General features: G+C 36.9%; 2 protein-coding genes across 3 annotated transcripts; one reads left to right on the top strand and one right to left on the bottom strand.

Annotated features, from left to right (window-relative positions):
• Positions 1-2,795: 2,795 nt before the first annotated feature.
• Positions 2,796-6,874, top strand: LOC107589905 (fat storage-inducing transmembrane protein 1-like). The gene is made up of 2 exons (XM_016278480.1): positions 2,796-3,572; positions 5,957-6,874. The coding sequence occupies exons 1-2, from the start codon at positions 3,373-3,375 to the stop codon at positions 6,651-6,653; spliced, it is 897 nt and encodes a 298-aa protein (XP_016133966.1). The 5' UTR covers positions 2,796-3,372; the 3' UTR covers positions 6,654-6,874.
• Positions 6,875-7,223: 349 nt separating this feature from the next.
• On the bottom strand, positions 7,224-11,330 carry LOC107589802 (tRNA selenocysteine 1-associated protein 1-like). Of its 2 annotated transcripts, none has more exons than XM_016278335.1 (9): positions 11,171-11,330; positions 10,554-10,651; positions 9,853-9,952; positions 9,384-9,436; positions 9,105-9,236; positions 8,547-8,666; positions 8,178-8,415; positions 8,038-8,080; positions 7,224-7,936 (listed from the first exon to the last, which is right to left on the bottom strand). In XM_016278335.1, exons 1-9 carry the CDS (start codon positions 11,204-11,206, stop codon positions 7,794-7,796), a joined length of 963 nt encoding a protein of 320 aa, XP_016133821.1. In that variant the 5' UTR covers positions 11,207-11,330; the 3' UTR covers positions 7,224-7,793. The 2 variants fall into 2 exon arrangements, with proteins under 2 accessions (XP_016133821.1, XP_016133822.1); XM_016278336.1 differs by having other exon boundaries at positions 8,038-8,077.
• Between the last annotated feature and the right edge of the window lie 922 nt (positions 11,331-12,252).

Here is a 12,252-nt window from a genome sequence, read left to right as displayed (position 1 = left end):
ACTTAACTAATATGCTAAAACAATGAGTATCAAACAAGTTTTCACACTAATACAGTAAACTACAGGTAAATCTGACACATCTCACATCAACATGCTTTTATCATCTTTTTAAGTTGAATTCATGTGCTGGCTAGATTTACTTATTGTAGTCATTATGTCAACAAGGTTTAGCTTAATTCAATCATGGCCACGAATTAGGAACATCGTAATAATCAATAAAACTAGCAATCGGGAATTCGTTATTATTTCTTAGCAGTTTTCACGTTGGCTACGTAAACTTTGCATCGTTTTAAGGTTATAAAATTAAACTTAATTGAAAATCGGTAAAGTTACTCACTCTGATTGCTGTCCATAGTCATCCATCTTTAGTGATCCAATTCGGTAGGTCGCGCTGCTACAAAAGAATAGGGTCCTAGAACTGCGGTCCTGAAACTGCAGCCTCCGGTTGTGCAGGAACATACTATTGGGCCTGGCTCGCCAGATCTCTCACCCTTTACTAACAAATGATCAGCTGAACTGTTAGCAATTTATGTGAAAAATAGTAAAGCTATCAAGCCTTTGAATGTTTTAGGGAGTCAGTTATTGATAAGTCAACTAGCAGATGATACCACCCTGTTTCTTAGAGATGTAGAGAAGATTTCAGTTGCCATTAATCTGGTGTCTCATTTTTCAAAAGCTTCTGGTCTGCAATTGAATTTAAAAAAGTGTGAGCTGATGGCACTTCATAGTCATGCTGAATCTCAATTGTTCAATATTCCATTAAAAAATGAGATAAAATATTTAGGAATTGTTATTACTAAAGACCCTAAAATTAGAGAAAAAAGTAACTTGATTGATAATATGAAAAAAAGTCAAAATATTTTAAATATGTGGGTTCAAAGGGATATTTCTATATTTGGCAGAATTCTCATACAGAAGTCAGAAGCACTTTCCAGGTTGATTTACCCAGCATTTCCTTTGAGTATATCTGATAGGTGGATAAAAGACATTAATCAAATTCAGTATCAATTTATTTGGAAAAGCAAGCACCATTATATAAGAAAATCAGATGCAGTGAAGCCGATCAGTGAGGGAGGGTTGAACGTAATTGATTTCGATGTTATGAATGGTACCCTTAAGTTGAGGTGGCTCCAAGCCTTCCTTAGAAATACACATTCAGTTTGGTTTAGCTTTTCTTCTCAAATTTTTGATTCTCTTGGGGGCATTGATTTCCTTTTAAGGTGTGATTTTGAGCCATCAAAATGAAAGTGTAAATTATCATCTTTTCATAGTCAGGTATTATTATATTGGAAATTAATATACAAACACAACTTTTCGCCACATAGTTGTTCTTGTTGGAATAATAAGTGTATCCTTATTAAGAGGAAATCTGTGTTTTTTCAGGACTGGATGGACAAAGATGTCTGGTCCATTGTACACATTATGGATGGGGATGGAAATTTTCTTGGTTATGATGATTTTTGTGAAAAATACAATATTATTTGTACTAAGGAATTATATTTTTCTTTGTTGAAAGCTGTTCCTGCTGGTTTGGTTCAGCTGATTAGAGGTGCTTTGTGTTATTCACCTGTGATACCAAGATTAGGTAATCTAATCATCTCTGGTATTAATTTTACAGAGCAGAGCTGTAATAATAAGGTTTTAAGAACATTAGTAAATACACAGACTTTCCCTTCTAAAGTAAAGAAGAGACCCCTTGTCTATGATTTTCCTGAAGATAAAGTGGTTCAAATTAGAACAAGATTTCTCTCTTTTCCACTTCTACCAAAGGTAAAAGAAGTTCAGTTTAAAATTATTAACGATATTTATCCCTGTAATGAGTTCCTCAGACACAGGTTTAATTTGGATTGTAATGGATGCACCTTTTATGAAGCAGAAACAGAGTCATTGGAACATTTGTTTTATTTATGCAAATTCTCAAAAAAATTATGGGATGACCTCTATGCTTGGTTAAGTTTGAATTATGTAATACCTGACTTTGATTTTAAAACTGTAAAATATTTGTCCTTTTGTCAGAATTGTGATGTTGAATTTTTGGTTAATAATATTGGGATTTTGGCCAATCCTCCACATGAACTAAAAATACTATATGATCGCATTAACCCCTTTAACTGAGGATTTATAGACGTGCCTTGTCTTTTAGAACTAGAACAATAGGACAGGGATACATTTATTCACAGGAATACTTCACCACGAACACATTACATGCTCATAGAACACATACCAAAGACACTATATTTATCTTAATATGGAGCTAATTAAAGACAGCAGGGAGAGAGAGCAGATTGGTGTTTGAAAAGATAATGTAGTTGGTGCAGACAGTGGAGACCATAGAGGGACTCAGTGATCGACAGAGACAGGCAGCACCAACAGCTGAGTCTAAGAATGGAGACAGCAGCAGAGAGGAATGAAGATACAGTACACAGGTTAGGCTAAATATGGCTGAATTGAAAAGCACCCCAGTAACTGTACACAGCATTTAGTGACATTTAAACAGCAGTGAACCACTGACATTTTAAGAGCACTACTTTCTGCTCATCCACTGAAAAGAGAACCAAAATGTGTCATAATCAAGAGGTTTAAGAGTTAATGAAATTCATATTAGCTGTTGTGAACATTCACGCACATTTGTCATTTTTGTCCAGTTTTTTTTTAGCAGCAATCGTTTGGTTACAAGGCGTTTTCACACAGAACTGTCTAATTGCAACATGACACCCGCCAACACCAACAGACAGAAGGCGACAACATTTCTTTTTCTGTTCTGAGGGGGTGGGGAGCGAGTGGGCCATGTGAAAGGTGCCAGAGACCCTCTGTTAGAGCAGTGGTGCTGCTAGAGAAATGAAAGAGTCCCACGGATACAAAGAACATGGAAATCAGGAATGAACAGGATTTTCTTTCTCTTGGATGCAAGGAGTAAACGGAAGTTGTTGGCTGCAAGAACATAAAGCGGGGAGTGCAGATCCTGGAAAGATACAGATAGGAGAGCTAGGCCATGAAAATCTCTTGAAGGTTAAAGGACACAGAGTGTAAGAAGAGGAAACTACTAAAGTAGCACATGCCATTTGTATACCTGGATTAAATGCAACAGTATATGTGACAGATTCTATAGATTACAGAAGCATATCTACAACATACATTGCCAGAAAAGTGATTCCAGTAAATGAGATGATCCTTTTTCAAACAGTTAACTGAAAAATACATTTGCATTAATCATTGGACAAGCTTACATAAATTGTGTTTGTTTGTTTTTTTACATTTACGTCAGGCAAATTTTACAACACATTGCAGCTGTCACTGAGGAAGTTTTTGTTGGATTCTGAAAGGAACTGGACTTTAAGAACAGCCAATCCATATTATCTGAAGTTCACTGGTATGGTTAAGGAAACAATACAAATGTTTCTAAACTCTGTCCTTGTGGTCATTACTGACCTGGCAGCTGGACTTCTTGGCAACGCATCATTTCGACGTCATTTTCATTTGTTGCTGTCAGCATTGCTTTTATTTGGGCCCCTCCTGAACCTATGGGTTTCCCATTATAGTGTCTTTGCAAAGAGGACACATTTTCTCTACAGGTAAGCCGCAAAAATGCAAATCTGTGCAAATGAATATTCAATCAAGTAATACCACAGCAGTGCTGTTGTTTTGCGGCCTCATGCTACAGGTTATCACAAGGTATAGACAGTGCATTCAGTGGATTGTGTACTGTTGTTTAACAACATACCAGTTGTTCAGCTGACAAAACGTCTTTCCGAAATAAATTTTAAGTGGACAAAAACTCCATAAACCAGTTTTGAAAGTTGTGAAAATTACATAATCTAGGCCTTTATACAGTGCATGCCATTGTAAAGTCTATCCCTCACAGTGTCGTTTTCATCCATGTTAAATTCACGATGGCGTCTAACCTGATTCAGTTTTTATAGCATTCCTGAATAAATCAGTGTTTTTGAATTAATCAGTTGAGTGAATGATACAATGATTCACTCATTAAGATTGAGGGTGCATCCAAATATGCCTACTTTCCTACAATATAGTAGGCGAAAAACAGTATATGAAAAGAGTATTATGTCTGAATTTAATTTTGAGTAATAACTTTTTCACCATTAACCCTCTGGTATTGTTCATTTGGGAGTCACACTTGTGTTGTTCGCGGACACCTGAAATGAAACTTTTTTTTTATTTTCAGTGAAATCAATGTAATATATTTTTGTTTGATAATATTTTTTTTATTTTGTATTTTGAGAGAATTTCATGGTACTATTTAATATTTATGCAATAATTATGATAATTTTTTCCCCATAATACAAAAACAATGTTCTAATATTTTTTCTACTACTTTTCAATTATGGCAGTATTTCATGTTAAAATAGAGACAATGACTTTAAAATCCAATTTTTGAAGGCAGATTAGTTCCATTTGGTGGGAGTAAAAAAAAGAAAAACATCTGAAATTATATGGTTTAGCCACTAGATTCATATAGAGCTCTATATAAAAGGCTTATACATTCTCTAGTTGTTTTTAAAAACGTCTTTCCGAAATAAATTTTAAGTGGACAAAAACTCCATAAACCAGTTTTGAAAGTTGTGAAAATTACATAATCTAGGCCTTTATACAGTGCATGCCATTGTAAAGTCTATCCCTCACAGTGTCGTTTTCATCCATGTTAAATTCACGATGGCGTCTAACCTGATTCAGTTTTTATAGCATTCCTGAATAAATCAGTGTTTTTGAATTAATCAGTTGAGTGAATGATACAATGATTCACTCATTAAGATTGAGGGTGCATCCAAATATGCCTACTTTCCTACAATATAGTAGGCGAAAAACAGTATATGAAAAGAGTATTATGTCTGAATTTAATTTTGAGTAATAACTTTTTCACCATTAACCCTCTGGTATTGTTCATTTGGGAGTCACACTTGTGTTGTTCGCGGACACCTGAAATGAAACTTTTTTTTTATTTTCAGTGAAATCAATGTAATATATTTTTGTTTGATAATATTTTTTTTATTTTGTATTTTGAGAGAATTTCATGGTACTATTTAATATTTATGCAATAATTATGATAATTTTTTCCCCATAATACAAAAACAATGTTCTAATATTTTTTCTACTACTTTTCAATTATGGCAGTATTTCATGTTAAAATAGAGACAATGACTTTAAAATCCAATTTTTGAAGGCAGATTAGTTCCATTTGGTGGGAGTAAAAAAAAGAAAAACATCTGAAATTATATGGTTTAGCCACTAGATTCATATAGAGCTCTATATAAAAGGCTTATACATTCTCTAGTTGTTTTTAGACATAAATACTTTATTTTTTGCACTCTTGATATTTTAGAGTGTCACCCCTTCATTGCTGTGCTCTTTTTTTCTGCAACGTGAATGATTTGTAGATTGTACACACAAAAACATCTCTGTATTTTTGCTTATTTCCCATTCGTTTCCAGTGGCGGTCATTTTTGACCATGAAAAACACAAGTGTGACTATATTTTTTAATGACCATTTAGCTTTTTCAAATCAAGGCCATCATTTTTTATTTAATTTTTTTGTGGTCACATAAGTCATCCGATAAAGTAGCGATTAAAAAAAAATTCAAACAATACCAGAGGGTTAAGAGGTCAATTATTATGTAATCCAGACATCCATTCATCATGTGATCTACAAATCATCATCTTTGACCTTGTGGAATAGTAAAAGTGTCCACTGATGGTGCATTTCAGAATCTTGCCAGAAGTAGTAGGTCATCCAGATACACCTACTGTTTTATGAATACTGTAAAACTGGACATACTACTCTTTTTACATACTGGTGGTTTTCACCTCAATATAGTAAGGAAAGTATGCATATTTGGATGCAACCACAGTATTCTTGCAAATGAGTGCAAAAAGAATATAGGATACAAAACACTGTGCTAAATATTAATACAGCAATATATCATTCACCATTCATTTCCAGGGTCTTCCTGCGCTCAGGTTGGGGCTGGACCTGCATCTTTGTTGGCTCTTTTGTCTTCGTCCTGTCTTTCTCAGTTCGTCGCTCACTCACACTTTCCCTGAGACACCTTTCTCGGCTAGCTGTGGCAGGTGGTCTGTGGCTGGGCTTCCGCAAACTGCTTTGTCTGTTGGAAAATGCCACCGGGAGCTGCTATGAGCCCCTCAGTTCCACTTTTGACTTGGCTTCAGGGACCAATGGAGATCAACCTTTACTACTTTTACGAGAAGATGAAACAAAGGAGGCCTGTGTCCGCTCTGGTATGTTGTGGCGTGGCTATGAAGTATCTGAAGATGCCCTCCTACTGTGTTTGTGCTGCCTGCTTCTAGCTGAGGAGACTGCAGTATTTGGGCCCTACCTGAGCCTGGGTGGACCCTCTGGAGGCCCGCTGCGTATCCTCTTCCTGTTCTGCATCTTGCTGTTGAGTCTCTGGGTGTTCCTGCTGCTCTGCCTGCTGGCCTACTTCCCCCAGTTTCCTACTCAGCTTTTGGGAGGTGCCCTGGGTTGTTTGAGCTGGAGAGTGTTGTATCAGGGCTGGTACCGACTTGGACCTAGTTGGTACTGCCCTGGGAGGCCAGGGGTGGGAGTTCTGTCTACACAGAGCAACCAGGATGAGACATCTGAGGCACTGTGTGAAACTAATGCTAATGAGATCAACTAGAGAAAACTTCATCAGAATTTGGACTAATTACATGTAGTGGTGCTGCAGTGTACCATTGAAACTTGCAGAATATCCCGCCAAATCTCTGCCAGTACAGGATGTATATTTGATAAATTATCAAAATTGCTGGTCTCTATATTGTTCCTTCATGCATGCTTACTAAATTCTCACTGAGACCCTGAAAATGAAAAATTTAATATCCTGGTCGAGAACACTCTTCAAGTGATTGCTCACCTAAAAATTTCATTCAGACCTGTATGACGTTTTGTATGATTTTCACAGTTGTTTGTATCACTAACTTTCCAAATATCTTCTTTTGTGTTCCACGGAGGAAAGAATGCCATACAGGTTTGGAACAACATGAGGTTTCGTAAATTGTGAATTTCCATTTTAGTGTGAACTATATGTTTAATGATTTCAAAATTTGTCAGGTTCAAGTTTAAATATCTTTGGGAAGTTTTAACATTAATACAAAACTGGTTTCACACATAAAACCGTGATTATATAACAAATGAAGACACAAATGAGACATCATATTGATTTATTAGGTTTTTCCCAATTAGTTTTTTTTATTACAAAAATACTCACAGAATTTCTGTAAAGCTCAGCCTTAAATAAGAAACTTGTGATTCATTTATGCCCAAATATAATCCTGGGTCAGTGTGGTGTGGTATACAGTTTTATGCAGTTTTTCAAACATCTCTAAGCAAGAACCATCTCTTGAACAAAGCTTTCACAAATGAAAAACCATCAGTGGCCTCACAACAGACAAAAAAGGGGTGCATATAAGAGACGCTTATTTGGATACACAAAAAAGCATGCTTCAAATTTCTAATGGAAAAGTTTAATAAGGCAAGAGTAGGAATAACTCCTGATTAAAAATGACATTAGTACTGAATAAGAATCTTTCCATCCATCTTTAAAAAACCTGTTAAACAAAACCATAACAACCTAACTTTGAAAAAAAGAAAAAAGGTGATGGACACACACGAAGAAAGCATCTTTCTTGTTCGAATGAAGCTCCAAATAAAAGGCTGAAAAGGAGAAAAAACATTCTCTGAAAAACTTGCTCAGATCATTATAAAAAGGCATGTTCCTCCACAAAGTATAATAATCCTGGACGGTGATTGGTTCAGACAGTCAGGAACCGTTCATCATAGGAATTTCAGATGTGACACAGTCCAATGGCTGCCAGTGGCAATCCATGAGCGAATCGTACAGCTCCTCACTACACTCCATGTATTGCCTATTTAATGTATCCACATCCACCTGTGGGTTTGGGTCTGAGGGAGAAGAAGATGGTGAGTAATTACTGATGTGTGAACTCGCTCTCATCAACAATTTGGTCAATTAAACAGTCAAATTAAATGTTACGAAATATTACCTTCAGCTGGGTCCTCAACATCCTCAGTGCCATCATGTGACTGCTGAAACAATACAAAAAAGGTAAATTCCAGAATAAAAATGGTTTGGATTTATATTTTAAAAAACACTACTTATCTTCATCGATCACTATTAAAATACCTCTGTGGATCCCTGCATGTCAGGGGGCATGGGGGGCATCCCCATGGGTGGGGGTGGTCCCATCATTCCATGTGGACCTGGAGGGGGGGTAGCATATGGGTTATAGCCGTAGTTATAACTGCTGTACTGATCATAACCCCACTGAGGATAGTAATTGTTGTAGGGCTGTTGATAGTACTGCTGTTGATAGTTGGTGTTGTAGCTGTTATTCTGGTTGTGGTAACTGCTTGGTTTATTGCTAAAATGAAAAAAGAAAGAATATGGTGAGATTTCATGTGGATTTGTGAGGTTAGAGTTTACTTATCAGGACTAAGTCTCATTGACCATATAAAACTCAAGTAACAATGACAAAAATAAAATGAAAGGTACCCTTTGTTGACGGCAATGCTTATCCTGATGGGTTTTCCTCCCAGGCCTGATGCGTTCTGAAACTCCTCAAGGGCTTTCTTCTGTTCGTTCTCATCGCTAAACTTCACAAAGCCATAGCCCCTGTACATTTGAAAAAACTAGATCATCAGCAACCACTCCCTCACTCTTCATGCGCCTCATCATGCAGTATATGCTTATTTCAATATGTATTCAGAAAGTAATAATTAATTTGATGGTAGAACTGAAACTTCTCTTTTACTTTTAACATGAAGTAGCATCACTTCAATTGTGAGTTGCTCTTGCTTACCCTATATGGGGAAAACAATAGTTTTAGCAGATTTGTAACAACGGCAAATCACATCCATGTATTGTCTGGCCCTTTTTAGGAGAGGGAGGGTAAAGAGTATCGACTGAAAATAAGCTCTTAAAAATATATAAAATAAAAATGTAAAGGAGACCTCATCTAGTTCATCTGTGGTCAACCTCATGTGATCAAACTGTCAGAGAAAGCCAAGCAAGGTTATGCAGCACAGAGTTGGCGGCTGAAACATTTCATACCTGGAGTTCCCATAAGGATCAGTGACAACTTTGGCTCCTTTGCATGAAGGGAATTTTTTCAGAAAGAACTGATGAAGCTGGTAGTCTTCCACATCTGACGTGAGATCTCCAACAAAGACAGAAAATTCTGGGCTGAGGAAGAAAGTGAGCTATGTAAAGTGAAAGAAACCACCACAACTAAAAATGTCATATTTAACTACAAAAAAGCAGCTACTTTCTCTTTGGTTTCTCAACAAGAGATCAGCAACTAAAATGGTTTTCTGGACATGGTCTTCTTACCCAGGCTCTGGCCTTTTCCCATATGTTGCGTAGTTTAGCTTGAACTTCCTGGGCTGAAATGCAAACAAAATACAACCATTGAGCAAATCAAATGACACTTTGCCTGTAGTATGGAGACAATTCGCTGACAAATAGAGTTATATTATTTGAGTAAGGAAGCTGTTATTTCCACATACCTCCACCAATCAGTACTGGCTTTATCCCATTCGTCAGCTAGTTCCTAACAGAATTTATTCACCAGCTTCAAACAAAGTCATTTTAAAAACACCCTCAACCACCTTCCTTAGGGAAGAAATTGAGCTCTGTAACTTGCCCATCACTATTAATATATGGAGTAATAACTGAAATGTCTCATATCAGGTGGGGGCCATGCTGGTTATACCTTCCTATAATATATATATGAATGTACTGAAATCAAATATAGATGCCAAAACTACACAATTTAATGGGTGCAAGTTTGGCATCTTACCGGATTCGATCCTGGAACCAGCTTCCCATTAAGCCTCTGCACACAACGGTCAACACTGGCCTCATCTGCCAGCTCCACAAAACAGTATCCAGCCGAGCCTCTGAGGAATCACAGAAGAGAATATTCAATGATTTCTGTCAACAAACTCACACAAAAGACAAAACCTGGCTCATCTTATAAGCCATGAACCAAACCAACCAGCTATAAGATTAATCAATGCATGACAAACTTCGGTTTGAAGCAAACATTTGTATTTGAAAATCAGGCAAAAAGACAAAGGTACAAGGCTGCATACTTAACAGCTTTAATGAGGGAATGAACTACAATCCCATGACGCATTGTGAATGACAATAAAATGAAAAACGATCGAGAAATATAAAACTATTAATTTAAAGATGTCGATTATATAGGGAAACAATATATTTTATGTTTATTGCAAAAAACACAATGCTTCATGGGAGTATGTGGGTACTTAAAAGCTCTTTTGGCATGATTTGCTTATTGAGATTCTCTGATTGGTGGAGATTTATGGGTAATGTAGTTTTTCACCGGAATACTGCTGTTAAAAACTAATATTAGAAAAAAAGGTTAACAACCTCGCAGCAGGCTTGTCTTTAAAGAATTAAAAACAAATGATCTGCTTGATGGGTTTTTACTTCTGGAAGCCAGCTTCTGCACTTTATTTAGAGATGTAATCTTACCCGGTAACTCGATGTGTAATTATTTTGACACCGTATGCAGTCTCTCCCATAGTGCTGAAAGCTTGCTTAATGAAGTTTTCATCCATGTATGGGTCTAACTGTAAAACAAATAATGGGATTAATGGCCTGTCAGCATATTTTAAACAAACACCATGTTAATGATTTACAGAAGCAAGCAGAGAAAATGAGAGTTCAGCGTTCTGCGTCACGTGCCCGGCTACAGCGCGGGCGTCTGTGACGTAGACAAGTTGACTTTAACGTACAGTTTAGTACACTACACCCTGTTTAGTTGCCCAACTCGAAATCATAACACGATTATGTAGTTTGTCCCATTATTTACACTACGACACAAAAGCGCATATGCAAATATGAGAGGCCTGTCGACAATAAACTTGAAAAAAAACTACCGTTAATTAGCACTATGTTTACAAATGTGCTAGAATATTATTTTAATTCGGTGTACATTCAGCATTTATTTCTCCAGTTTATTGAGTATTTGATGGCCTGTTGGCCGTGCTTGCGCAACATCGAGCCGAACCCACATGCTGCTGCTTTCTAATCTACATAACTTACTCGCCGAGTTATCGAAGAAAAGTTAACAAAAACCCATTTCTTACATCACCCATCCATAAACTTGTCATTCTGTTGAACATCTTGGCTGCTGAAATTGCTGCACCTCAGAGGTTTGTAAAAAAGAATTAAGCGACAGTTGGCTGCAGAATTTGCGTGGTGGTTCGTGAAGCTAGCAGAACGTTTACTGAACACACACACACTTCCGCTTCCGGCTGCGCAGCGCTCAAAACCAGTGAGTTCACTCCCCAACCGCAGAATCGTTTTAAGGTTCACTAAGGGTTTAGTACTCCGTATTTCTGTAAAGCATCCATGCATGGATACATTACCAACAGTTTTTTTTTGTAATAAAAATAAATAAATAAAACGCATATGCTGCGTTTATGTTATTCCGAGTTTGACTTCAAGGGGGCAGTAGTGAGATTTGAAACTACCAGGAAAAGAATTCAGGAAGATAGGAGGTTAAGGATGTATGGCAGAGAGATAGAGAGGGTAGGATCCTTTAAATTCTTAGGCGTGACATTTGACTCGAGGTTGACATTTGCAGAACAAATAAAGAAAATTGAGGACAAGTGTAAAAAGGTAATTAATGTGATGAGATGTTTGAAAGGAAGAGAGTGGGGAGCCAGTCGTTCATCTCTTAAAAGGATCTATGTGGCCTTGATAAGATCGGTGTTGGATTATGGTAGTATAGTGGTTGGTTCTGCAGCTAAGTCTCTTTTAAAGAGGTTAGAGGTTATTCAGACTCAAGCACTAAGAATTTGCTGTGGTGCTTTTAAGACTTCTTCAGTACCTGCTATACAAGTGGAAATGGGCGAAATGCCACTGGAATTAAGAAGGATTCAACTGATGGCTAATTATTGGGTAGGACTGCAGGGATATGATGACTCTCATCCCACAAAAGCAGTACTGCAGGATTGCTGGGAAAATGGAAGAAATTTAAAGGAAAACTTTGGTTGGATTGGAAACAACGTAGCAAAAGAGTTAGAAGTGTTTAACTTGCGAATAAACCCTACGGTAGTTTTTCCAGAGAAGCAATGGAAGAAATAATTTGAAAAATGTATTTAATAACCGAGTAGGAGGTAATTATAGTGAATTCATACAAATTTATACAGATGGTGCTAAAAAA

The sequence above is a fragment of the Sinocyclocheilus grahami genome, unplaced genomic scaffold (assembly GCF_001515645.1).
Source record: "Sinocyclocheilus grahami isolate Dianchi unplaced genomic scaffold, SAMN03320097.WGS_v1.1 scaffold121.1, whole genome shotgun sequence".
Taxonomy (NCBI): Eukaryota; Metazoa; Chordata; class Actinopteri; order Cypriniformes; family Cyprinidae; genus Sinocyclocheilus; species Sinocyclocheilus grahami.
This window is presented reverse-complemented; position numbering and strand designations above follow the sequence as displayed.

Excerpts from the sequence above, each read along its gene's own strand:
- LOC107589905 (XM_016278480.1), top strand. The coding sequence starts at position 3,373 with ATGGTTAAGGAAACAATACAAATGTTTCTAAACTCTGTCCTTGTGGTC. Across the intron at positions 3,573-5,956 it reads AGGACACATTTTCTCTACAG|GGTCTTCCTGCGCTCAGGTT; the intron begins GTAAGCCGCAAA and ends ATTCATTTCCAG.
- LOC107589802 (XM_016278335.1), bottom strand. The coding sequence starts at position 11,206 with ATGTTCAACAGAATGACAAGTTTATGGATGGGTGAT. Across the intron at positions 8,667-9,104 it reads GATCCTTATGGGAACTCCAG|GGGCTATGGCTTTGTGAAGT; the intron begins GTATGAAATGTT and ends TCAAATGTACAG. Across the intron at positions 8,416-8,546 it reads AGCATTGCCGTCAACAAAGG|CAATAAACCAAGCAGTTACC; the intron begins GTACCTTTCATT and ends TTTTCATTTTAG.